Source organism: Sander vitreus, chromosome 2, assembly GCF_031162955.1.
Source record: "Sander vitreus isolate 19-12246 chromosome 2, sanVit1, whole genome shotgun sequence".
Lineage (NCBI taxonomy): Eukaryota > Metazoa > Chordata > Actinopteri > Perciformes > Percidae > Sander > Sander vitreus.
Window position 1 is genome coordinate 25,004,698 of NC_135856.1, and position 27,452 is coordinate 25,032,149.

Below are 27,452 nucleotides of genomic sequence, written 5' to 3' on the forward strand. Positions count from 1 at the left end.
TAAACTTGTACTTCATCAACAGCATCTCTCTCTCCTCCGTGGTGCTTTGTGCACAGCAGTGGCTACTTTTCAACCATTTTCTTAAACCCTTTTTCCACCACCCGTGCGTGCGTGCATGTGTGTCTTAACACAGTGGTTTAATAGGGTTTGAGTAAGTTTTACATTGAAGAGTGTTTTAAGTGGAAACTGATAGAGAAACTGGTAAAGGGGTAGTTGTGTGTAATATCATTTGAAGAAATATTGCAGTTAGCATATTTGAAGGGTGTGATTTTTTTTGTTATTCAATCTAACGGCTAAATATTATTTGTACATTTAAGTTATTGTTCAGTAAACGATACCTTTTTTGTTAAAGAGTTGTCTGGGGTCAGTTATTCCAATACAGCACAATAGATTTGCTGGTTAAAAGTAGGGTTGTATAAGACTAATCCAAAATAGGTAAACCTTCATGGTAGCTACCTTAAAGAAATGAACCCAAACACCTCATCATTCCAGTCTAAAGTTACTTATTGCAGCTTGGGCATTGCACTTGACAATGCAAGTTTGTCAAGTCAAATATATTTTTTTTTTTGACGCATTGTGATGCATTGAGATATTGATTCGAAGACCTGATAATCGTAATCGAATTGAAAGATCAGTAAAGATTCACACCTCTATTCTAAATATAGATAGACTCCTTTCCCATTGCCAGTAGACGGTGCGTCACGTTCAACGTCACAAAGTGAGCCGGAAAACAGGTGTTAACTTTTCCTGCACAAAACTGCAAACTCTGCTGTACATTAACTTGATAGCTTCGCTAATAAACTCATAATAACTTATAATTAATTAATAATTAATAAATAAAAAGATAAATAAAAACTGTGCTTTATAAAATGTATCTGCCGTTTCTAACCACAATAAATATTTAGGTTTTTCTTTTTTGCCGTTTGTGTAAAAGTTGCGAAAACTCAACGGGGGACAGAGTTGTTGCGGAGGTAGTCATAGAGCCGTAACAGAGCCAAACCGACGCCTGTGTCTAAGGGAAAGCCACTATGGTGGGACTACATGCAGTAGGATGCGCGAGTCAACCCACAGGCAGGTCAAAAAGTGACAAAGCAGCATTCCAAGTAGCCAAAAGTTTTTAACGATCTGACGGAAAACAGTAAATGTCAAATATAAAGTCTACTTGTACTTTGTTGGGGGTTTTAAGAACACAACAGGACGTCACACAAATGTTTCATTGACACTCCACCCATCGCAAATCGCCGGATCGCTTTTTTTTTGGTCTGAACGCCCCTTAATTCATAAAGTTGGCAGTTTGTGGATCGGTTTTGTGTGGTTAATAAACAGTGCGGATCGACTCACACACGCTAGATACCAGCTGTTGTGTTACAAGCCACGTCTCTTTTGCTCCTGGAATGCCGGCATGCTATGTGAAATCACGCACTGGTGGGGCGGCATTATGTCGCCTTTGCTTGGTTCTGTGGGAATAAACAAAGCCGGCATAACAGCAGACCCTCAATGCAGCGCTATTGCGGAGTCCGTTTGAAATGGGCAAAACATTCAGACTGGGTACATAGAACACAACAAAAAGGAAAGTGGGTCTGGAAGAGGCAAGGATTAACTGGCTAATTACAAGGTGAGAAATACTAAAACCAGCACACTGGTACCCCAAAGGCACTGGTTTGGACAATCAACTGGCCATTGGTCAGCATCTTACTGGATGGTTTTACTGTCAAACGCTCTTCCAAAGGTTTTATTTTTTTATGAATGGCTTATTCACTGCTTGCAGTGTTTTTGGTAACAACGAGTCATGCTTTTTTATTGAATCTGCTTTACAAGAACTGGTTAAATTATCTAAGCAGCCATTAGAAAAGAAGATTTCCTGTCCGACAGGGTTGTCCTCTTGTCTTTGAAAGCAATTTTATACAGATCTCTACTGAATGAAGATAATTTGACTATTTTTGACAATAACAGCTACAATGACCATCTGTGGATCACCATATTCCACACTACAAAACTGATAGCATTACCATTTTAAAAATCTGAAAAAAAATCCTTTGCAAAGTATTACATTTCAGATTATGGAATATGTAGTGTCGGTCACAAGGTTAGTCTCTCACTCATTGGACATCATGTGTTTGTTAATAAGTGATGGAAGATTTCCTGGTATAATTTTACAAAAATAACAACTGCTATTGTATTTAGAAAATGTTTGGCAACAAAAGGTTTCCATCCAAGGAATGCAAGGAAGAAACCCCAAAAGATATGAGTGTGCTGGGGGTTTTAACAGCATGGTGTCGGTGAGAGGTATTACTCGGCAGCAAAAATCTATTCCCATTTTAAACTGGGTGAGTCCTGATGCAAATGAATATTGGTCTACATCAGACTATGCACATTTAATATAATTGTTCTCAAAGTGATCACTGTAGCAAGTAAAAAAGAAAAGGTTCCCCTATGTAGAGGAACTGGGAAGTTTTTAAACATAATTGCTAGAACAACATTCATTCATTCATTCATTCATAGGTTGCGTGATAAATGGGGCTTATTGCTAGTGTCTAAACACTAGACAACAACACAAACTCTCTTGATTCCGTGAGAAAGAGCTGTTCATATTTATCAAGACTCAAGCCGTTCCCTCTCATAGGAATAGGCATATGTGGGTGGCATCCTTCTTTGTGAAACAGAGTACAGGCAAACACATGCAGCACACTTTAAAACACCACATATGGTAGATAAAAACTCAAGTGTTTCTACATGCGTGTGTAAAAAATGCAAGAATTATGCCTCTGACACATAAGTGCTCACAACAACACAAGCTCTTTTCCTATAAATGCCCAATGCTGGATTGCTTACCAAAAATATATTTGGTAGCATTACGACATAACCAGATCAATTTGCTGTGCAGCAGTGGTTGTTTTACAGGGTGTTGTGTACTGTATACAGTGTTTCACATAGACTGGCACAGTTACAAATCCAGAAAACAGCGTGATGATAACCACTTTATTAGAGCTTCTATGCAGACTTAAGAGTAATATTTTTCACAAATTCCTCTTCTCAAACACTGAGTAATCAGCATATGCCTGCAACTGTTCAACTAATATAACTCCCTCGCGTATTTGCTTTCTATCAGGCGAAATTGGCTTACACACAGCTCAGATTACCATTTGATGTGATTTTTTTTGGTGTGTGAAAACTACTAATTATAAGCCACTTGACATACTAGTCAGATCCCATCAATTTGTCCTCCGGTTGACAAAGTAACCTCATTCAACCAAGATGTGGATGTTGCGCTAGCATTCTCAAGTAGACAGGGTACATTCTTTGGAACAAGTGCGAAAAAGAACAGGCCATCACCCTGCTGCGTAGTTTTCTGGCATACTGAAGCTCCTCACAGAGGTGATTGTGTGTCTGTGGAGGAGAAGTGAGAGAGAGTGGGAGGGTGGAAGGTGGGAGTGTGTACAGCGTCCATGTATTGTTTGTAAATCACCCTACTGGCAAAAGGGACACTCTCTATAGCAGATCCGGTGGGAGGTGGTTGTAGAGTGAGAGGTAATTCTATATGTGCACGCATGTAATGTATGTAACGGGACAGTGTGTTAGAGCGATGGAGGCAGTGTCTATTAGAGACACTCAGAATGGACGACAAGGGAGAATGAGCAGAGGAGCGAGGAAGACGAAAGAGGGAGGGAATCTTGAGAATTGAGGGGGAGGGGGGGAAGATGCCTTTTTTATGGTGGTATTGCTTTGACGGCTGTTTGGCAGAGGCGTCCAAGGCAGTGCCTGCTTGGATTTTAGCCTGTCACTTTGGACAGGGACACTAATCAGGATTGGTCCAGGTCCCTACCCCAGGAAAGGGGCAGCACTTTCAGGCCATTATTTAAAAAGGAAAAAGAGGGAGCAAGAGAGGAAGAAGAATTGCTGTGGCACAGCAGGAAATGCTAACCGCTAACCTCATTTACATGCAGGTCCAGGGAGAATGGGGGGAGAGCTTATTCCGTTTCCAATCTCCATGTTAAATGCTGGCCAGGGCAGCTGATGGGAATGAGAGGCATTGTTCGTCCCATGCTGCTCTTCCCCTCTCCGTTACACCAATACCTGTCTCGCTTTCTCCAAGGTATAAAAAGACATTGCCTCAGTAATTTTACCCCCCCCGCCCCGAAATCCATATGAACTTGACATGCGATGTCTGCGGCGGTTTACTTTGTGCAGACTGTGTACTGCAACCAACCCTTATAGGTCTATCTGTTCTGTCATAACCAGGTTGTGACCTGAGGCTGCCGCATTCAAAGCCATCCTTCACCCACTGAGTCTGTTCTGTGGCATAATGATTGCTATGACAACCATCACTTAAAGCCATGGGTAGGTGGAGGAGAGATGTCAGCTTCTCGTCTACTCTTCTGATGATCTCATTTCTGGCTGGCAGGTACAACAAGGTCAAACCACTGAAACTAGAAAAGTGGCTGCTTGCTGCATGCAAATGGCAGAGCTGAGTTTCCAAACAATTACACTGCCCTGACCAAATCGACACAGGGCTAAGCTCTGAGAACCACAAGGTAGGGGGATAAAAAAAAAAAATTAAATAAAAAAAGGGGGTTCAGAGAGAATGAGATGTAGAGGGAGGGATGGCTGTCTTTGGCCAGCTATGAGCACAAAGTCTGGCTGTGCGTGCCAAATGAGGTTTTTAAACAGTTTTTCTGGGAGGATTTGTGCTAATCTAGAAAGCCTTCTGGAGGAAGTGCAAATACATCTGCCGCTGACCACTCCCCTGTAGAGTACGAGGGATTAATGACATGGCAATCTGAACCGACATGGCCCCCATTCAAAACACTCGTGGGGAGTGGGAACATACGGGCAATCATGAGCTGAGCCATTACATTCACTTTTTTTAGAATGGCCTGATACCTACAACATTCATCCATTACCTTAGTGTGCTAATTTGTCCAGCTTCATTTGTTTCTACGTATGGTTATGGTTCTTACAGGTACCATAAGCTAAAGGGCTCCTCACTCAGAATGACATATCCAGTGATTAGCTAATCTCATTAGCATCACAAGGACAAAATCAAGTGACCAAATGCCCTTGGTAAACAATGGAAGGATGAGACCTGAGTCACATTGTTCGTTTAATGTACTCCGAGATGCTATGACCACATTGTGCAAATAGGGAAGCCTCCTCTACAGCACTGAATTAGTCAAGATGCTCACCTGCATTTTCAGCATCATAAATAACCTCACACTGCACTGACAATGGCTTTCTCCGAGATGACATCACATCAATGATTTTAACTTCTCAGGATTTTTGTCCTGGAGCCAAACACTTCCACTCTGCTTTTAGAGGTGATATATTGTTTCCTTAGAGAGCTGCCGCTGCCTTATGGTCCTGCCATCCTGTGTCTGTAACAGCCCCCCACCCCTTCTCTGTACTCTTAATCTCCCTACAAAACTGATTCTACGTCCCAAAAAGCTGCAGACACCCAGCTGTTAAAGACATGCCGGCTAGTTAAAGACATTAGCCTGAGCCTTGCTCTTGACTGCCTAAATGTGCAACGTAGAAACACTTCCACACACCAAGAGGAGAGAAGGGGTTAGCCTGGCTAGTGCACTAAAGGCTAACTAGCGCCAGGCTGTGCTTGAGAGAGAGTCTGTCTGCATGTGTGTGTAAGAGGCCTCCTGCCCCACTCTACCCACACAGGAAGTGAGGTCATCTCATAGCACTGCGCTGTGCAAAGGACATTCAGCGAGGGCAACAAAGATCAACCTGTTGGCCTAAAGCCTTTTTAAAAGCCCCCTGGCGAAATATACATACTCTGATGACCTACTCTGGGTAACTACATTTGAAAGAGCAGCTTTATGGACAGTTAACGTGTAAAATGCTAAAGCAGTAGGTTTGTAGGGACAGTCGAAAAGCAATGACCAAAGCACAATCCATCAGCAAAAAAACTAAAATAAGATGGTACCGTATGCCAAAACCTTTCAAAAAAACTCAATTTCACACACTGGTTAAAGATGTACCACATGCTCCAAAAAAAAAAAAATATTCACAGCCCACAGGCGATGGTCTTTCTTCTAAGACAATTGAGGACGTTCTTTATCTCTGTACAATGTAATTTTAGTGTCTTTCTAGGAGTGAAACGTGAGACAGAGTCCAACAATAAATCACATCCCTGTTTAGAGCGGGCGTCTGGCACGACTGGCCGGCTTCAGCTCCCCAGACCACCACCTCCTCCTCCTCCTCCTCCTCCTCCTCCTCCCCCTCTCCACTCATGCTCTCCATCCCTCATGCCTGTTAAAGGCTTGTCCTGCAGGGCCTGGATGCACTTGTGTGGTACAACAACAGAGAAACCGCCCAAAGCTCTTAACAGCTCTTCCTCTACACTTCCTCCCTCCCTCTCTCCATATCCACTGCTACCACCACCAGCTCCCCTCTCCCGCTCCACTCTGTCTTTCCCAGCTGCACCGGCGAGCTGTTCCGTATGAACTGCTGCCAGCTGAAAGCCTGCTACTCCTGTGAGATTGCTATTACTCAGTGCAAGCAGGGCTCTGCGTAGCCAAAGGGCTGCTCTCCGAGCTGTAGATCTCCATGTTGTGACTTGTCAACACGGGAAAAATCGTTACCAAGGCTGAGGCACTTCCACTCCACACAGAGGGGGTTCTGATTGAGACCAGGCAGACAGGCAGGTACTGTACTGGAGGTATTAGGACCAACACGGTTACCTGATTGTGTGCTGCAGGGGATTTTCTGCTTAGAGAAGGCATTTGAAATGATTAGATAACAAAGATCTGAAGAAAAAATACATGTCCACAGTCAATTTCAAAATAAGTTATTGATAATAAATTAAGTAATTTGTAACAAAGTGCTAAACAAGATAAACCAGATGTTTTCATCTGAGATTCGCCATTTTAAAAGTTGACCATTTCAGTTTATTTTTAGGTTACGATTTGAACTAAACTGTAGGGTAGAGTACCAGAATTTAATTTTTAAAGATGCAAGCAGACAACTAACAAATCACAAACTGAAAAGAGCAAGTATTTTCATTTTGTTCTATCATCGCTGGTAAATGCAGGACTGTGTGAAGGTTTTTGGTACTTGCAATGAGAATACCCGAGTATTAATACATTAGTCATTAAAATAACTTCCCTGCATCACTGTTTAGTGTTCAGCTGTATGCTTACACAAAATACTAACTCAATAAATCTGGCAAAAGTTGATAAAACAACATGTAAACTACACCAAGAATCTGACCAAGCATTCAGTAGCACCTTTTGTTTGACAGTTTTTGATAACCGGTGCAAAAAAAAAAAAAAAAACGTTTCAGTTGGTACTCAAAAAGTGTTCAGATTAAATACCCAGCCCTGGGTGAATGAAACCCGTCAAACTCCCGCTGAACATATACATTATTATAGAACATAATATTTAATAATCAAATAAAACAAAGCTTAAAGAACAAAATTTTTCTTTCAATGAAGATGCTTTGTCACTTTATTTTTTGCTGCGCCATTTAATATGTGAGCAACTTAAAAACTTTGGGTGAGCAACTTCTGGGACACAACTAGCCTCTTACATGCACATGTAAACACTTAAGCAGCTCCTCCGATGAAAACACTTTTTTTATTGCTAAATAATTAAACACTCAGACCTCCTTCCAGTGACCTCAACCATTTTGTAATCAAGAAGATGTCTGGTTTATGAGACAAGATAAGAATAACAATTTAGCAGTCTAAGTTAAGTTTATAAAGCCCAATATCACAAATAACTTCTGCTGACTTGGTTTGAACAATGTAGACACACAGGTTTTGTCTGAGCCTGATGTGTCGCACTGGGTTGCTATAATTTACCAGGAATCCACAATGTTCCTAAACAGGAGATCTAAATAAAATGGGAGTCTTCAAGCTTTTGCTTATTGTTATTATTATTTTTTTTTGATTATTTTTTGGGCATTTTCGGCCTTTATTTTTGACAGGACAGCTGAAGACATGAAAGGGGAGAGAGAGGGGGAATGACATGCAGCAAAGGACCGCAGGTCAGAGTTGAACCCGGGCCCGCTGCATCGAGGAGTAAACCTCTATATATGGGTGCATGCTCTACCAACTGAGCTATCCGGGCGCCCGGTTATTATTTCCTTTTGCCACACTGTTTATATTATATTAGATAGATGGACTGGGCTAGTTTTGCTAGCATAGCTTAGCTAACAGACAACAATTAGCACACCATCAAAGCTTTTCTGCCAAGTGCACTTAGTCCGTGGCTAAAGTCCTGTATGGATTTGAAATAAAAACACATACTGTTACTATGCCTACAAAAACTACACCCTAAAACAATACAGTTATCATATAGTTCCAAACATATTGTCCAAACTGACTACTATTTTGAGCTGAGAGTTATTAGAGGCTGGAACGTTGTATGGGGCTATGACATCTAGAGGGGGGGGCTTAAAATACAAAGGGGATGATGAGACACAAAGTTTGTCCGACATCACGCTGTATTCTCTGTGCTAGTTTAAGTGAAGTTTTAGTTAAATAGCCTTGTGACTAGGTTTAGAAGGTTGTGAAAATCTGGGTAGAGTGGGGGGGAAAAAAACGAGTGGCGTCTTCTTGAACAACTACGCTCAATGTGATGATGAACAACGTGCCTGACCCCCCAGTTTTACAAAATACTTTTCTATTGGTACGGCAGTACTCAGGAGGTCCCAAATGACAACTTGACCAAAACTTGACAAAAGCAGCTGTGACACTCGCCATCATATAAGGATCTGAACTGATATTCAATGTTCAATGTGAAAGAGGTTATGCTAAGAAAATTCTTATTTCACGTGTTATTCTTGGGTAACATACAGACCCGTAGGGAGCTTTAATTCTTAAGAAACTTTTATTTGTAAGTTGCATTAACCCTGAAATGTATCACTGACATGATAAACCACCCTGCTGCTTATGTGCCTTGCCAATTGTCTATAGTAGCAAATAAGGTTAATGTTTGTGTAAGATCTACACCCTGAGGCTTAGCCAGGCCCATTAAACCTTACCCAACTACCTGTTTATTCGCATCTGTGTTTTCATTTACTAGCAAAAACACAAAAGAGAGTCCAGTTTGGCCACTGAAAGCAGGTTTATATGCTCTCTGTGACCGTGTGTAGTGAATGAGGCATCCACCACCTTTCCCCTGCCCTTTAATTCATTTCTAAGTTAAAGCCTGTGTATCATTATTCGCTTGAGCTCTACTCGCTCGACACCGCCAGAACATCCAAGCCCCATCAACTTGGGGGGGCGGGGGGGTGATAGTGGTGGTGGTGAGGTTCGGGATTCTTGGCAGAAATACCCCACCAATTTTATGCCAAGAGCGAAATGGAAACCTCCTAATTTTCCTTTCCCCTTAATCTAATGTTTTTCAAGCCCCAGTCCCACCAAGGTCATTATAATCATAGGAAGTGGAAGGGAGCCAGTGACCCGCCATTACAGTAAGGTAGAGAGCCACCCAGTCAGTCAGCTATTGGCTGGCCAAAAGGAGCTGATATCTGTCTAGAAATGTTAAAAATCTCTCCATCTCAAATGTAGATTACCAGGGGATAGGTAAGCAGAACACAAATGTCCCTCCCAATACACTTAAGGTTGTGCTCCTCATGATATGGACTCTCTCTAAGTCTATATTTTTAACATACTCAGCCAATTACTTTTAAAGACTTCGAGGACAAGAATGACAATGATGGTGGGGAGAAATGTTAAGGGGACTTGTGTGATCTAATGACAACATAGGCTATAATATGTACATTCCGTCAAACAATATTGAATACTTAGGCCTATTCTGACTAATTTAATGGAGTTGTTTCCGAGTCAATACCACGTAATTGAGAAGGGAAGAAAATCTACTTTAAAGTAGTTGAATTATGTTCTTTTTCCCCATTATGACTGCTGTCAAACTGGATAATAGTTCAATGGCATTTATTTTCTGTATGTTTTCATGTTTTACAAAAGGGTTTAACCTGAGCCAAGCCCTACAACAATGATAGAAAGCATATAACATTCATACAGGGATAGTAGTATACAGCTGTTCAAAACAATAATATATATAGACACAGTACCAGTCAAAAGTTTGGACACGTTTGGTTTGGACACACTTTCTTGTTCACTTGAATGGGAAAGCGTGTCCAAACTTTTGACTGGTACTACAATGCACTGGTATCGGATTTGTATTCACTACTACTAATACTACTACTACAACAACAACATCTGCCGATAATCAAGTTCAGCTATCGGAATAGGTATCAGGAAGGAAAAAAAATGGTATCGGAACATCTCTATAATTTAATGTCATTTTTGAAATCACAAAAATAAAACATTTAACCTTACCAGCATTTTCATTAACTCTAACTTTAAAGAGTGAATAATAAAGCAGCAAAATTACACAAACAATAACACACTGCAAGGTCATAAAGAATGGCAGTTTGCATTGTGGCACCAAAGGTCATGTTTACTTGTCAGAGTGAAGGCGCCATACTGTACTGTGACCTCCATAGCCAGCTATGTACCCACAGACACACACACAAAAACACAAGGGTTGCCTGTTCACTTTCACATGTGCGTGCCGTGCACACACACACTTAAAGAATAGTCTCCTCTCACAAGCTGTGCCACAGACAATAGAATAGTGCACACTGGGCTACACAACCCATATATCTGGGTCTGTGCTAAGATAAAGCACCTCCAGCATTAAAGCCAGTGTATTAGCTTGCCCTTTTTCACCACAGATGAAGAGATTTGAAGCTCGATATTGTGCTTGTTGGCTGGCACACCACCAGGGTGTTGTTGACTGAATAATGAAGACACACAGACTGACAGCGAATGGCATGAGGTGACACTTCCATTCTAGAGTGGGAAGATCCAAAACAAAGCGCAAAAAGCTTCTGACAAATTCGTACTTTCCTGTGACAGTTTGTTGACTGAGGAGGGAAACAACTTCTAAATCAGAAAAAGGCTTTCATTTAAATCCAGGTACACAGGCACAGCAGTGCTCCAGTTCAGTGCCTACACAGAAGTACATGATTTCAGATACGTGGGTGAAGGGTATTTTTGTTCCAGACCAATTACAAAGCAGCTTAATTGAAAGGTTGACACTTTAGTCCTCCTGCCCAAAAGACAGAAAATAGTGGACTTCATGTTTGACAGATCCATAAAGTATTGCTGTGTGAAATACAGCTTAAACACAACCTTATGCATTTTAATTGTTGGATCTCAAAATGTCCCTAATATGTTACAATGTTTTTTTTTTTTATCATAATAAAACTGGTTTAACCTATTAATTATTTTACATTTGAACCTATCAAAGCCTATCCTTAAATATTCCTTACATTAATATATCATTATAAAAGGAGGGCTTGTTTAAAATAAAATCTTAGTAGTGAAAATTTCACTCCAGGGACCAGGGTACATTTGGGTGTTGAATTGGACAATCAATTGCCATTACCCTAGGTGGGCAACTACAGTAGGCGCTAAAACATGATTTCATGTCTTCTACACAACAATATAAAATCTATTTCAATTTTGCCACACTGAGTCATATCACAAAAACATGTATCAACTATGAGTACATGTGTCCCTGTTAACAGAGTGACTCACTCCAGTTGACCAAGACACTTTTTTGGAAGAAAATGTAAAACTTATCAAAGTATCAATGAGCCATACTGTAATCTCCATCTAATCATTAACAATAGCTGGAGGGCCGTCACAAAAAACTACTGCATGTATTTCATGATCACACCGCACTCTAAATACGCTTCACAAAACACAGATTTTAGTAACCAATGAGGAAAACATATTCAGGGGACAAACTCCCTAAAAGAAGGCTTGGTATGCAGAGGGGTAGTAAAAAGGCTGCAGAGGGTTATTTATATATATTTATTATACAGTTAATACATATAGTTATATACACACATATACACACACACCGGTATATATGATATAAATATCATGACCCTGTTCTGTGCAGTTCAACCATATAGCTTACTCCTTACGCAGCATACCATATGAGTGAAGACTCACTGTCCAAATATCTCCCTGTCACTCAATGTGTCACACACACACACACACACACACACACACACACACACACACACACACACACACACGCAGTCACCACCTCTATGCCTCCCAGCCAACCGCTGCTATTTCCCAAGTTCAGCCCTAGGTCAAACACCTGAGCAGATCAGTGAATATTACCACAAAATTAAAATAAAACGTGAATTTGTGTATATTGCGTGTGAGGCTACAAAGATAACTCTGTAATGTACATTTGATGTAATGTGTCAGACATATTAAACTGTGAAAGGTGCAGGAGCTTATTCATTCTTCATACCCTTTGAAATAAAAAAAAAACTATGCAAGTAAACTAAATAAAAGAGACAACTAGAAGTGCATTGTTGATGGCGGCTGGCTATGATGAACAGCTGGCATGGTCTGACATTTAAGAAATGAAGATAGTGTCATAAGAAAAATGTATCAAGCCATCTTTGTTAAAGATGAATCACTCAATTATTCATTACATTTGCATACCACTATGACTAATTGAGCTCGTTGCTTACGCATGTATTGAGCAGAAATTATCAAGAGCAGAAAATGTCACTCTCGGATAATTCCTTTAATAATCCTTGTCTTGCCCACTACCATCTAAGCAATCCTCTAGTGGCCAGAGTGTGTTATCGCAGCTTTTTTATTATCTGGACTGATAAAGGCACAATACGAACATCCAAGATACGGAGTGTCAAATGTACAAAAGTAAACCAACCTCCCACCAAAATCAACAACACGGGAATAACAATAGGTGTATGCTGCGGCACCGCGTTATTTTCAGCAACGTAGCAGAGCATAACTGTCGTTTCCCTTTTCTAACCGCGTTATTGATCGTATAGTCTGTCTGCAATGAATGGCTGCAAAGAGAAGGGGGGAAAAACCCTGAACTTCAGGTGACCGACCATGGCTCTGTCACATAGCCTGCATGCAGACTGGGAGGGGTAGAAAAAAAATTACATTGGCTTGGGGGGGTGGGGGGGAGAGAGAGAAATCTCTTCACACTTTTTAAAGTCGACGACAAACAAGCGCGAACAAATTCGGTTCTGCGATATGGAGCAGCAAAACTATGAGGCGAAAGTTACACGTTTAACGCCGAGGAAATGAAGTTTACCGAGCGTTGCTAGATAGCGCTATTGCTAACCAGGAACACTAGGGTATGGGGAGCCAGACTCTGGCTTGTCTGATCCGACTGACCCTTCATTTTATTGCGGCCAGACTCGCAGATCCTCCCCTTTCTACCCGAAAAGCGACCTAGCAGAGGCGAGCACATTACCGAAAACGCTCGGCCGTTATTCCTCACACACAACCGACACATATGCCAATTGACCGCAACCTTTAGCGGAACCGGACCTCTATCGATTATACTCCTAATAAAGCCACGTATCATTTATCCACTCACTGCCTAGCTAACGTTACCCATCGCCAACAACATGGCTGCCTCGCTCGGACCTAAAAAGGGAGAAATAACCTACGCCGAGTCTTTTGTCTGTTTCACCTCTTTAACCCTAAACTACTGCGCAAAACACACGGAGAGACGTTAAAATTGAACAAATCGAGTGAAGGACTTACGTGAAGGCAGGCGCTTGGGTTGCTCCTGCTTCCTCCTTGGCATTTTCCCCCGTTTTTAATCACATTCTCGTCCTTGTTTAGGGATAAGAAGAAAAAAGGTTTTTCCCATTGAGACTGGAGGCGCCAGTGATGGCAGGGACTTCTTCGTGCACCTGGCTTTGCTCGGTTTAAAGTGTATTGTTGGGGAATGGGAACACAGGCGGAGGAGGTGCCGCTGTTGTTGTTGCCGTGTCTTGACTATGGCTGCTCTCGGTGCAAGTGTGTCTCCGAGCCCCTAACTAACGCTAATGCAGGGATCAAAGGGCAGCAACAGCAGAGCAGACACACGCACGCACACGCACACACACACACACACACACACACACACACACACACACACACACACACACACGCTCTCACACACTCAAACACGCTTTTGCGCGCACGCACACATTCGAGGGGCTCGCCCCCGAGAGCAGCATACGGACAAGGTGCCCCCAAGCTTTCAGGGTGTATTGCTAAAAAGAAAATGTATTAGTAAAAAGCAAAGAGGCATAAATCAGCTGAGAGACCGTATTGATCGAGTCGAATTACACCAACGGAATCTATTTAAGTTCCTTCAAAATTAATGGTGAGACGATAATAATGTATGCGAATGATGCAAACATGAATGTAGGCTATAGGCTACGTCAATTTAGACGCTATGAAATACATAAAGCAGAAGCATGTTAAACGTGGATTTAGCTTGCTTTAGTAAAAGAGACAATTAAACACTATAACCACATCTTTATTTTAAATAAAGATAAGTAGCCAATCACAATTGCAGCATGGTAAAATTGAAACGCTAAAAAGGAATTTTATAGGTTCATATTGACTGGATGACTTAGTCTACACACTGCTTTTGCAAACTAATACATTAAATCTATGCTTTTATGTAACTGTAATACTAATAATACTTTGGACTTTTTAGTAGGCTATCAATAGTATAATAGTACATCAGGGTATTTACAGTATATATATAAAGAACTCTTTTCATACAGAGAGTTTGTACAATTTCATACAAACTCTTTCACCTGAAAAGTTTCTTGCCATTTCACCATGATTGATAAACTATATAGAAGTTGCATAAACAATAACAACTAAAAGCTACAACCTGAACAGTAGATTGAATAATAACAAAACATAATAATTATCAAACATCCTATATTTTAATTTGGTTTATTTCTGTTATTTGGTAATTTGGTATATCCCCCCAAACACACACACTTCTCATACATGTCTTCATACATGTCAAGCTGCTAATTTAAAAACTGCCTGCTGAGTTATACCTAGAATTTGTCTATTAAAAGAACAGTAAAAAAAGGTAAATCGTGTGGGAACCAGTATCACATCAGGTGGGGACAATAACCTGTGTCAGTGTCAGTAAAACGTCCAACAATTATCCAACCCAATGTAGTCATCTCCTCATCAAAGTTGAGAGACTAAAACTGGCCAGAGCTGAATCCTCCTCCCTCTCAGCTTGGTGTTGGGGCTTTTTCACAGCGCAGGCTGTCCCCACTCCCTGCTGTTGGACTCCTCCAGGCTGCGTTCTGTTGGCCTGCCGCGTTCTTTCACACCTCGGCCGTGTGTGAGGAGAGCTGTGTCTTCATCCCTCCATCCTTCCATCCTCCAATCCTCCTCCTGCCATGCCTTCCACCCACCCCCAGCGGAGGCGCAGGAGGCTCGTTACCGTGGCAATTAGTGAAAAGCCCAAATTAGCCCTCTTGGCTGTCCACAGGTGACAAAGACACTTTGCATTTTTGCTAATTAGGAAACAGAACAACATGATTAAATGGGGCCTATCAGGAGGAGAGTGGACAAACATGTTCCACAAATAGAAAAGAATTACATATTATTGCATCTCCTGCATGAAATGATTAAGACATCCCATTAGGTTTTTCATTTGTGGAGAGGATACTGTTGGGTTGTGATACTGAATATTATAATGGTTTAAATTACAATTTGAATATACTTGAGTGTGTGTGTGTGTGTGTGTGTGTGTGTGTGTGTGTGTGTGTGTGTGTGTGTGTGTGTGTAAAGACAGCTGTGTTTCTCACCTTCACCTGTAGATGGATAGTCTATGGACAGGTGCTCTGAGGAAAGAGTGGATAAGCTGCTACAAGGGAAAGGTTAAATCATTTTTGGTTTTTGCATTTCTTGCATATTGTCTGTATTTCTGTGTGGAAAGCACAAAATATGCAAAGTACCTCAGGGGAAAAAAGTACTCTGATATCTACTGTAGTTCTGCTGGTAAAACATTCAGCTTGAACAAAGAGTTATAAATTAAGGAGTTTGTCCAACATACATGTGTTTGGGATTTTATGCTAGTGCACAGATAAGCTAGAAATAAGTTGTAAAAGATGTAAAAGGTGACTCTAAGAGCATACATACTGTAGACATTTTCTGGTTCAGATCAGTTACCATGTCTATAAAGTGCAGTGCAGTGCAAACAATATTTTTATGATTCCACTAAATTATTGTAATGCAGCCGCTTTGGTTTGTACGTCTTGATGAAGTCACAGATGAATGTCATTGTTCTTTGGGTTTCCGAGAATGATGTTTATACTCACAAATTTTACATCAACAATCCTAGGGAAGCTGAAATTCTCCTGCTGGATGGCTTAATCAGAATGCTAAATCTTGCTATGTGTATCCACACTTTGCTTATTACAGCACATTAGTGGTAATTAATCATGGAAAACTCCATGTAATATCAAACTGCATTTACCAGGCTGACTTATTCCAGACGTAAATCAGTGCAGAAATCTAAAACTTCTGCATCCAGTGGCATCATTTCCACTAAACATTTCCATGAACAGAAAATAAGCTATACTAGACTACTAGTGTTTGTCGTGATGGTGTTTTTGTCCCCAGTTGAGTTTGGTCACCATTGGGAGGTCACAGCCTGTTCCCTGACCCTGACAATGCCAGGCAGCTGAGGTAATGCTGGCAACAGGACAGTCTGCTGATAGTAGCCATGGCAACACTGACATGACCTCACTCAGGGTTGAACCTAAAGGTTATTCCTCATTTCTCCGAGGGAAGAGTGCTCCAGCTATTTATTACCAGCGACAGCGCTCAAATTTCTCAGCTGTAACGCTGTACACTACACACATACACTAATGCAAAATGGCTTTTACTGAATAGCCCTTAAATAACACCACAATAAGTGCTGTGCATTTGTGTCTGCTTCTCTAACTAAGTGAAGATGTAGAATATACTCAATCAGAATTTTTTTGTTTCATTCCCCCCAATAAAAGGGGCTGGTTCCCTGCTTTGAAAACGGCTCATATTGTCAGTCGACATTATTACTACTTATTAAAATGCTTCCCTATAGTGGCACAACAGTTAGTGAGGGCCAAATGAGTTTCAGGTGCTTCGAGGATGGAGCAGACTGGAGAGAAATGAGCTAACTTGCTTATGTGCCTTGGGGGCAGACTGAACAGCCTCCAGTTTCTTCTCCTTTTCTCTCTTTTTTTCTTCCTCTCCTCTATCCTCTCAGGCCCTGTCCTGTGCAGGCAAGGCAGGTTGGGCTAACGTTATTCTCGGCCAGTCAGATGTTGCCCTGGGGTAAACAGAAACATCTGTCCCCTGCCCAGCCGTGACTGTCGCTGAGTGATAAATCCTGGGGTGGCTTGTGCCAGCGCTGTCCGGCGTTCCACCTGTCCCCCTTCTACACAATATCTCCAACCAACCCCTACACGTACACACACACTTCACCCTGTTTGCACTCGTTCGCCTTCATCCTGATGGTGTGACAGAAGCAGGTGGTTCACTCCCTTTTTGCCCTCTGGCCTTCTATGCTCTCGTCCTCGGTTGGCACATTTATGCAGGGAGCGAGAAGGGTTGTCGCCTCTAGCAAATACCAGCGGAGAGGTCCCTGTACCAGGTTATTTAGCAGTGGTGATAGGAAACTCAAAGGCCTGTAGCAGTCGTTTCCTTTAATCAGACATAAAGTCTGCAGATCAGATAAACTAAGTCTCACAAAGGTCAACAAAATGCTCAGTGAAAAAAACACAACAACAAGTGCTGGAGATTTTAGAGGATGTGACTTCAATGACAATGGTTTTTACTTATTTAAGGATTTTTATGCAACAATCGAACTGACCTTGTAAATTCAACTGTCAGACAAAAGCATAGACACATACTCACATTTTTTCTCTGTCGGTCATGTCTTACTCTACTGCTACCACTTCCTCTCTTTGCTCTACTACTTAACTAAAGTGACAGAGGCAGGTGGCCAACTTCCTGCCCTTTGACCTTAATAGTTTCCCTGCTGTAAGAAGACAAACACACAGACACACACACACACACACACAGAGGAGGAGGAGCCTATGTTGGCCTGGGTGAACTGGGGCAGAGGTCTTGCAAAAGGCCCTAGAGGGAAGTGAAGGTCCTTCAACTCAGGGACACAAGTTATTTTAGCAGTGCCAAACCTGACAGGCTGAATGATAATCCCTGCAGTGCTAACACTTTAGTGAATATGCACATCAGAAAGAAAGAGAAATGCACAGTATCAAATGCAGCCCTGTCTAACTAAAAGCTGAGTGAAAGGAATCAGGGAGCTGATTAGTGATACACTCCTTACTAACACAATTCTGAAAACAATGTGGTCTTTTATCATTTGAAGAAGTCTGCATACTGAATTGCCGCACATTTTTTCACAAAAAGACACAAAGCACTAGGACAGTAACACTGTCTACCACCTCTCTTATTCACTTTTTTATTCCAGAGGCTCAGGTGAGCAAAAAATAAATAAATAAATAAATAAATAAAATATATATATATATATATATAATAATTACAAAAATGTTATGAACAGCTATTCATATGTCCACCTTTTTGCCCTTGGCTGCTTGACTGTCTTTTTTCTTTACAATATGTCTGAATTTATGATAATAATAATAATAATAATAATAATAATAAATTTAATTTATATTGCGCTTTTCAAGGACTCAAAGTCGCTTATTTATCTAGCAAAAAGCCAGTGATACTGCAAATTATCTATACCATTATACCAATAATATCAAGTGAAAGAGCTCTTCAACACTCAAACGTGTGTTCTTTTGAGCTGTACTTTAGGCTTGTGCACATCTGTGTGTATGCTTTGCATGTTTGTTGTATGCCTCTATATGTGTATAAGAGGAGCCCCGCTGATTAATGTAATTTCATATTGTAATGGAGCATGCTGAACATGTTCTGATATCTGTAATGTGTTACCAGTCTCAGCTTGATTTTATTGCTATGGTCTAATAGGATATTGCCACTATCACAATTTGGATTAACTTCCATATCACTGCTGTTAAACCTCACTCGTTTGTATGCATGTGCACACAAATGATAGAGAAGTGGGGGTGCCTATCAGGGTGGGCTGCTCTGGTTGATTAATTTCACATTCAGCACTTCCTTCATAATGTGTCTCTTCTGTTTGTCACCACAATTGTTTTCAATGTGAACAGTTACAGCTGCTGTTTTTTTCTCTCATTGATGCTGCGTTGAGGGAGGAAACATGTTTGACCCTGTGTAAAATAAGGCAATGCTGTCAGAATTTGCTACGGGGGACACTGTACTAGCAAGTGCTTTTGTGTTTTTTCAACCAGCCTTTTATGATTAGCTTGCCTCTGATGCACACACACACACACACACACACACACACACACACACACACACACACAGGTATAACAAACCCCAGTAAAGAGGTCTGGCACGCTTTTGTCCGGACATTTTTTTGTCAGCAGGGAGCATGGAACTCTATGCAGAGGAGGCTGCCCTTGCTCTGTAGAGTCCTTTGTCTCCCTACATCCCCAAGCTCCACCTCTCTCTCAGCCAGCCCTCCAATGGCAGAGCCTTCAGGTGTTGACCTTATCAGGTGGAGGTCAAAGCCAGGTCAGGGATCTGTTGCTAGGCTACCATCAGATAAGTGGCTGGTGTAGGCAGCAGTGGGTAGCTCTGTCATCCAGGGCTTGTCATGTAATCTTGTTCATTTGCAGACAATTGTCTGGACGTCAGAAAGGCTATCTGGCCCATACTGTTGTAATGAAACACATTTAAATATTAAAACCAGCCATGCTGAGCATTGGCAGCTCCACTTGGCACATGCCTTTTTTTTTTTTTACAGTCATGCCAACTGTCATGCAGTAACATGAACCCCTTAAATGCACTTGTGTGGCTGGCTGTGTGGAAAGTGTTGTTGAGGATAGGGTGCTATTCATTTAGTTTTTTTTTATTTTGTCCTACACCATTTCATACTTTATAATGTTAAGCAAATGCAATAGCATGATTAAATTAATAAAACCTTTTAATAAACATAAATTATGTATATAATCAGTGTTTAAAAACGTGATATCTTGATTGGGAAAGAACAACTCTACACTCATATCCATCTGTGTAAATGCAGCATGTACGTATTTTACTGCAACTACTGTACATAAATAAATGGACAAATTCATTCATGACTCGTGACTAATTTAGGGGGACAGGTGGGAAGGAATCTTGTTGTTTGCTAACCTACAACCTTTAAATAGAGTATAAAGAATGCTACAGCAGTCTGTTTGAAGAGGGAGGGGGAGGGAGGGAGGGAATGAGAGAGAAAGAAAAAGAGAGAGATAGTTGTTGCATCTTCACACAAACATGGTCTGTTCTTCCACTCTGCCATTCCACCACCTGGACCGAGCAATGTGGGAGACTGCGCCACACTGATGAAGGACACCAAACAGGGCAATTGCTGTTCATACTGTGGGTCAAATGGAGTAAGACAGGTTGACACAGCATCTGTGTCATATCACAAGCTCCTTTTTGGTGACACTTGCATTTTGTCAGCGTCACCCTCTCAGCCGTTCAGGTTAACCGCCAGGTCTGGGAGGAAGTGGCCTTTGGAGGCCGTGTGAGGAGCAAGACCTGCGACAGTTAGACAAAAAGAGACCTAGATAAGGCACGTGGCAATTTATCCATGCCAGTCCTTGTACTGTAGCTCCAACATGGGATCTCGTCTGTTAGATTGGCGCATTGTGAAAAGAGGTTCTCAGTGTCTGGGCGCTTGCCAGCTGACATTCCACGGAGACAAATTGAGAGAGAGACTCCGGCAGATTTATCGGGCCATTGGCTCGCCTCAGGAATTCTCCTGTAACATGGCACTCCTGTGAAAGGGATAAAGAAATTAGTGTAAAACAGCCCCCCACTCCCCCTCTCCCACAGCACCCGTTTAGCTATCTAGTACTACTTGTAACCCCTCTGCCTAATAGTCACTTCCTTTTTTATATATAAATGTGGATGAATACAAGATGGGTGCGTCTGAGCTTGAGTCCTCTTATTTCTATGAATATTCAAGAGGGTGGGCAAGAGAACGTTGCTGTATTCTGGCTGTTGAGTCACAGGTCCTCAGTGGCAGGAAGCACTGCTGGTCAAATGACAGAGAGAGAGAGAAGGAGAGGGAGACATGGAGGAGAGAGGGAGATATGCCTGTGTGTGGGATTTGAAAGGAACTGCTCCTGGCTGTCTTGGATATTTATTCCTTTCTAAAGCAATGCGGTGTTTGGAGAAAGAGGCCAGTTGTGTTCTTAATGCTACAGTGAGAACAAGGAGCATTCTTTTGCACTTGCCCTAACAGACTGGTGTGCGAATGTGAGAACATGTCTTCTGACCTGTTGTTGATCAATAGAGAATTTTGATTGACTTGTCTGGAGAACAAGCTCATGCAAAAACACTATGTGACCTTCTTTTTAAATATTCATACAACCATACATTATATACATCATGAAATAATAAGGATTAATTATTAATTACTGGCATAAGCATGCCTGTTGGAAATTCACTTCCTGGTTTTGCATACAATAGAGCCCTAATGCCATCCCCCATATCATCTGTCAGCATCTAGAGGTTATCTGCCAAGTTGATGAACAGAGAGATTGGCTATGAAACACAAGGTGTGACAGTATGGCAATATGTTATAGTATGCAGGCAGAGCTCATCAGGAAAGAGAGGACGAGCGGCTTTGTTCCAAATGTCACGATGCATATTTATGGGCGCACTGGAGTGGCTCCTTGTATAAGCACCATTCACCATCTATCAAGCAAACCCACTACAGTGTCTCTTTGACAACTTGGTAGGATAGTGTTGTGTGACAAAGTGATCAAACTGGGCGATCTGCTCATGGCTCGAGCCAAATTTTCTTGTGAAATTGACTGTCATTTAGACAGTCAAGACAATAAAGCATGCTGAGGTTAACAAAATGTAATTATTAGTTACTGCGCACATAATTATTTTCATGACAGGATGCTTCTAGGCAAACTCATCCACACAAGCCTTGTCATGTTGTTGAAAATTGTTTATTTTAAGGATTATATAATGCTCTTTTTTATTCCCTGATGCAACAAAAAGAATGGAGCTTTAAAATGCATTGCCTTCTTGCCTCAGATTGAGATATTAAAGGGAAGTGAAAGAGGATAAGGTGACATGAGAGGGTGTCAAACAAAAAGACAGACAGACAGATACAAGCAGAGCCCTCAGCATAAACTCCACTGAGCTTTCGTTCCACTAAGGGGGATCTCAGGAGAGTTACGTGCTGGCTGGCTGGCTGTGCCTGGGCCATATAGCACAGGATGGGCAGTCTGACTGTCTGTCTGTTGTACCGCTCCTTGGGGAAAGAACATGGCTCCAGGGCTGTAGCTGATTTGAGATGGTCCCAGGACTAATCCCTGGGGAACACCAACCAGGCAGAATTGGTTCTCTGAACCTCTTTATAGGCTTTTGAAAACAGTGGAGCTCGGTAGCTGTGGAGAGACGAACAAGAGGAAGGCTTTCATTTTGACTGTGAGCAGCTCAGTGCATTTCCTCCAAATTACAGGGAGTGATTACAGCCCACCTCGTCTGTCTCGCGCCACCCCCTTCTCTTAGCATGGGGCCCCCGGGCAGCCAACCACTGTCAACTGTCAGTGCTCACAGCTGAGTCATTAAGTGGAAGGTGAGTGATGTGTCATTGGCACGGAAATAATAAGGAGCAAAACCCAAAGCAAAGGGACACTCGTTGCACCCTGTGGGTAATTTACCACTGCTTATACATTTAGATTCTTTATTGCACAGTTACAGACTATGACCAAGGGAATCAGGACTCTTATAGGGGTGGATGTGAAAGTCTGACCACCTGTTTTGGTGAGCTGCTGCATTGTTACATGAACAGAGGGCAGGCATGGAGGGAGTCACAAGAGCTTTGAACAAGTCAGCCATTTAAAACAACCCTCGGTGCCACAAAGGCAACAGATCCAAGCATCAAGGCATGCAGCTGAGGTTTCCTGGCCCCTTTTTGATGGAAGAAAGGTTTCCCATCACTTCCAAGCTATTACCTACATACAGTTAGGGATTACATAGAAGCAAGAACAGGAACACTCTGTCTACCAATCTGTTTTTTATTTGAAAACTCCCCCAAGCTTTTCCATTATCTTCTCCATATCAAGCTTGACCTGAAGAGAAAACCTGGCTTCAGAAGGGTCAATGCAGTCTAGACATTCTACTCATCCTGTACAGCCGACCCCCACCTCCACCTCCATCCTGCATATTGCCTTAGAATACTAGAGGGATGTGCCCACCTCCCCTCCTTATTCCCACTCACCTCAAGCCCCTGCCTCCTTTGGTCCAGTCCCCCATTTCCCAACTACAATAGCATCTCCCGTCACCATAATCTTTCTATTTCACTAGCCCGCCCCTTGGGCTTAAGGGGAGTGTGTCTTTCAATTGACAGCACTGCTGTTGAGATTTTTGGCTGTCCTCTCTTATACTGGATGGTCAGAGCATTTTTTAAAGAAAAGTCATAGGCTGTTTGCGTAGACATCGATGTGTTTCATGTTTAAGAAATTTGGCCTCATAGAGCTGATGAGTAGAAGAGCCAGACTGAAGAAAATGAGTTACAAATAACTGATTGATAATGCTAATGAATTTATGAGTGATACAGTATCATATGTAGAACAATTACTCATTAGAATGATGTTGCCATAAACCTAATGTTGTATGCATTACTGCTGCTGCTTATACTTCGTAAAACTACTACTACTGCTGTTAATGATATTATGTTGTTGGTTATTATTGGAACCATTTAATAACATATTAATATTTAAACAAAAAAAAAAGTGATGTAAGCCACACTTTCAACCTGCATTAGTTGATTATTTTGGCCACATGAGGGCAACTGTAACAAGCTGTGAAAACAACACTGACATATTATCTTTTACACAAGTTAATATTGTGTAACTTCTTAGCAAACAATTGCTTTTTTACACATAGGGAGCAACATTATCATTCATTTGGAGTCGTATTTGTGGCCACCTGATGAATGTAAGTCCAATATTCTCTCTCTTTTAGCTCTGTTTTTGGTCTCTACCAACTCCTGAGGGAAATATCTGGCTCTTATGCTGCTAAATGCTCCACTATGTTCACCAGCTAGTGTCTAACTTTGGCAGTGCGCTGTTTAGTGCACGGCAGGTGGGATACAGTGGGTTTTTAGAGCATTTCTTTCTTTAAAAAAACAGCTGCATGGTGCTGCTGGAAACAATGCTTACAAGAGCAGTGAGAGTAACCTAAAACAGAAAAGTCGGATAGTAGTTCTCTGTGGGTTTTTCCACTACATGTGACCTCTTTGACATTAAACATCTGCAATTTGAGATATTGAAAAAACAAGTAAAAACTAACATGAAAATGAATTGTGTTACAAACAATAATAATAATACAATATACCTAAAGCAATTGGACACAAAATAGGAAAGTGTGATCCTTATGTAAGTCTGAGTTAAACAAACATTTTAATAGTGTGGTTGTAAACTGGTCTTCAGAGGAAGTTAATTGGTATACAAGTAAGTCTGCCAAATTACCAGTGATACCTAAATTAGTTTATACAATTCACTGTTAAATAATACATTTTAAATACTGACTGTCAGCCATCAGATGGGTCAGGGCTAGAAGCAAAACCAAAGCCTACTAATGCTCATGTATTAACTGCTATTACAGGGCATGTAAAAAAGGCCTGGCATTTTAAAGGTGTACTCCTACGCACTTCAATTCTAAATAATGTATAGGCTGCAGAATGCGTGGCCATCATTGACATGTGATCCGTAGTAAAATGGGATGTGATGTTGACGATGCTTTTAGACCCGTGTCAATGTTTACAATTAACCTCAATTTCAGCTGGATTATTATCTATCCTTGGTGGATTTTTTGCAGGTTACAAGCAAAACACACTTATCTCAGGGCTGCCATTTGTCTGTGATTGCTCGGTTCATGTGTATTTTCTCATTGCCTGCCCAGTTACCAAACTGCTAGTTAAAACAGCTGCATATAATGCCAGTGATAACGTAGCCTTGGTCATAAGTTTAAGTTTTATTTTAACCACAAACTTTTTGACCTGGGAAAAAAAAATCACATTATTGGTTTTATTGTATTAAGCAATAAAATGATGGGTTAGATACGGTGCATTCAGGGACAGAGCTGCATAATGAGTGTGGAGCATTTCAAAAAGCCACTTTCTATTACGACTAAGGCCATCTATTATGATAACAAAGGACAAGTAAATGTAAGTGCACAGAGGTCATTTTTGAAGGCAACAGAGATAAACTGTTTTTTTTTTTCTTTCCAAAATTTTCCTTCAACGCAAGAAACAACCAAGGGAACAGGGGACAAGGGAGAAAAAAAAAACGTCATTGAATATTCATTAACCGGTGCCTAGGTGTATACATGGCTCTTAACCACTCTTGTTTATGACTTAAGGACTTGTAGTACTGACCTTAGTTTAACACAGCAGCAGATACCAAATTAACCTCTAGCCTCCACAGGGCTAGCCATGCCCTGCTAACAAGCAACCTGTCTAGACACACAAGAAGTACTTTATGATTCCACCTCTCACAATCCCCCCTTCTCTCTCTCTCTGCTGCTCTCCCTCTCTCTCTCTCTCTCAACCTCTCTGTCTCTGTTAACACGTACTGGCACATCCTCCCTCCCTCTATCCTCTTCTACTGTATCTTTCACCTCACCATATCATCCCTATTTCGCCCCTGCACCATTTTTCATGTACCTCCCAAGCTGTGCAGTGTTTGGGTCATGCACCCAACAGCCAAGAGTTTTATCAGATGGTAGACTTTCTCTTATCCTTCACAACACAGCCTGGCCATAGCAGAATGAAATAATAAAAAGATCTAAAAACCTCTAGGATGCTTAATTTCAATTACACTAACAACAAATGTGATAAAATATAAAGCTATAAAGCTTTTTACATTTTTTTATACATTTCAAAGCAGATTTCCCTTTAAGAATAGTATAAGACTAGGAATAGGAATTCCATAAGAGATTTAAAAAAAATATAGCCTATAATCTAGATGTAATAAGGTCACTAAAGGGATCATATCCACAGTATAACTACCTATAACATTGTTACAGCACTACTATTATTTTATGTTAAAGAATAAGATTAAGCAAAAAACCCTACACATGAGAAATAATATGCCTCTGTCAATTAAAGTTGGGAAATTCAATGTTCTGTTTCTTGACAGGACAAATCTGTCAAAAAGACAAGCATTTATAATAGTTTTACTATTATTTATACTGATATCATCAATGTCGTTCATTCCTTTCCCTGACTAAGAAGAACAAAATACTGTATTGTAGGCTAGTTTGAGAAGCTGACTTTTGCTTAAAGTGGCGATAACAAAGTATCACGTAAGCTGCCAATGTATTCTTTGTTAATTGACTAATCAGTTCATTGACTAATTGTTGCAGCTCTACTGTACTTATAGTCTGCGCTAAGACCCAGACATTGATCTCCTTTCTTGCTGGCAGATCAGACCTCCACCCAGACTGTACATCTAGTTACCAGTTACAAGTTCACTGTCCAACAGCAGCCTAGGCTATGCTGTAAAAAATAAACATAGTGCAGGAACACAGGAACCCATTTCTCCCTCAGATTCTGAGGCATACATGTGCCTGTGAGATTCAGTGAATTCCAGGAATTACTTTGATATAAGCAAAATGTAAAATAGCTATTTTCATATTGAGATGTTAAGGTTCATATTTCTATTTAAAAGGATGACAGTAAATATTGAGATCACACGTGAGTATTTTTATACGATTTTATAGGAAATAAAATATGTGTTAATAGGGTGAATTTGAACTTTTAGTTTTTATTATGTCATTTTATCAAGATAATGCCGTGTTAATTATCACAATAGCAATTTTGTCTTGACTATTTTTATTTGATTTTGGTTGTTGTTTCTAGCTGAAAATGTAATACTTTTTTCAGGTAATGAATTTGTATGTTTCTAATAATGACTTCAAAGAACGTGCAACTTAAAATATATCGCTGTAGGCCTACCCATAATCTCACAAGATGATTAGTTATATCAATAAAAAATATAAAATATAAAACACAGAAGATAGGGCCTACGTCCATTTGGAGCTGGAATTATATTGCTGTTATATGTACAACCTCAGTTGTGACTACTTATAGCCTACTTATACTATTTTAGAATCATTTGATTTAGAATCAAATATTCAACTTAATATGATCGTACGTACCCTCTCATATTTATTCATATGTAGGCTATCTAATTTTAGGTTGAAAAATAGACTCTGCCTGCTGCTTGTGCAGCATACAGCAACTGTATAGGGTAATCTATATTAAGTACAATGCTGCTGTGTTGCAAATTGATGTCTGTTGATTTGTTGACTAAAAATGTGTCTTAAACATAGTGAAATATGTCAAACTCTCAAACTGGAGCATACTAAGTCTGTCTGTCAACGGTTCTGTCTCTAGTTTTCACCTCACACAATGTGTACCGCTGCGGGTTTTTGTCCTCA

At 40.9% G+C, this 27,452-nt stretch overlaps 1 protein-coding gene across 1 annotated transcript in view; it reads right to left on the reverse strand.

Annotated features, from left to right (window-relative positions):
- Nucleotides 1-13,935, reverse strand: part of znf827 (zinc finger protein 827) — a 74,081-nt gene extending 60,146 nt beyond the window's left edge. The window contains exon 1 of the mRNA XM_078262648.1: nucleotides 13,605-13,935. Within this exon, the coding sequence (XP_078118774.1) occupies nucleotides 13,605-13,647 (43 nt within the window). The 5' untranslated portion in view covers nucleotides 13,648-13,935. The remainder of the gene's footprint in view (nucleotides 1-13,604) is intronic.
- Between the last annotated feature and the right edge of the window lie 13,517 nt (nucleotides 13,936-27,452).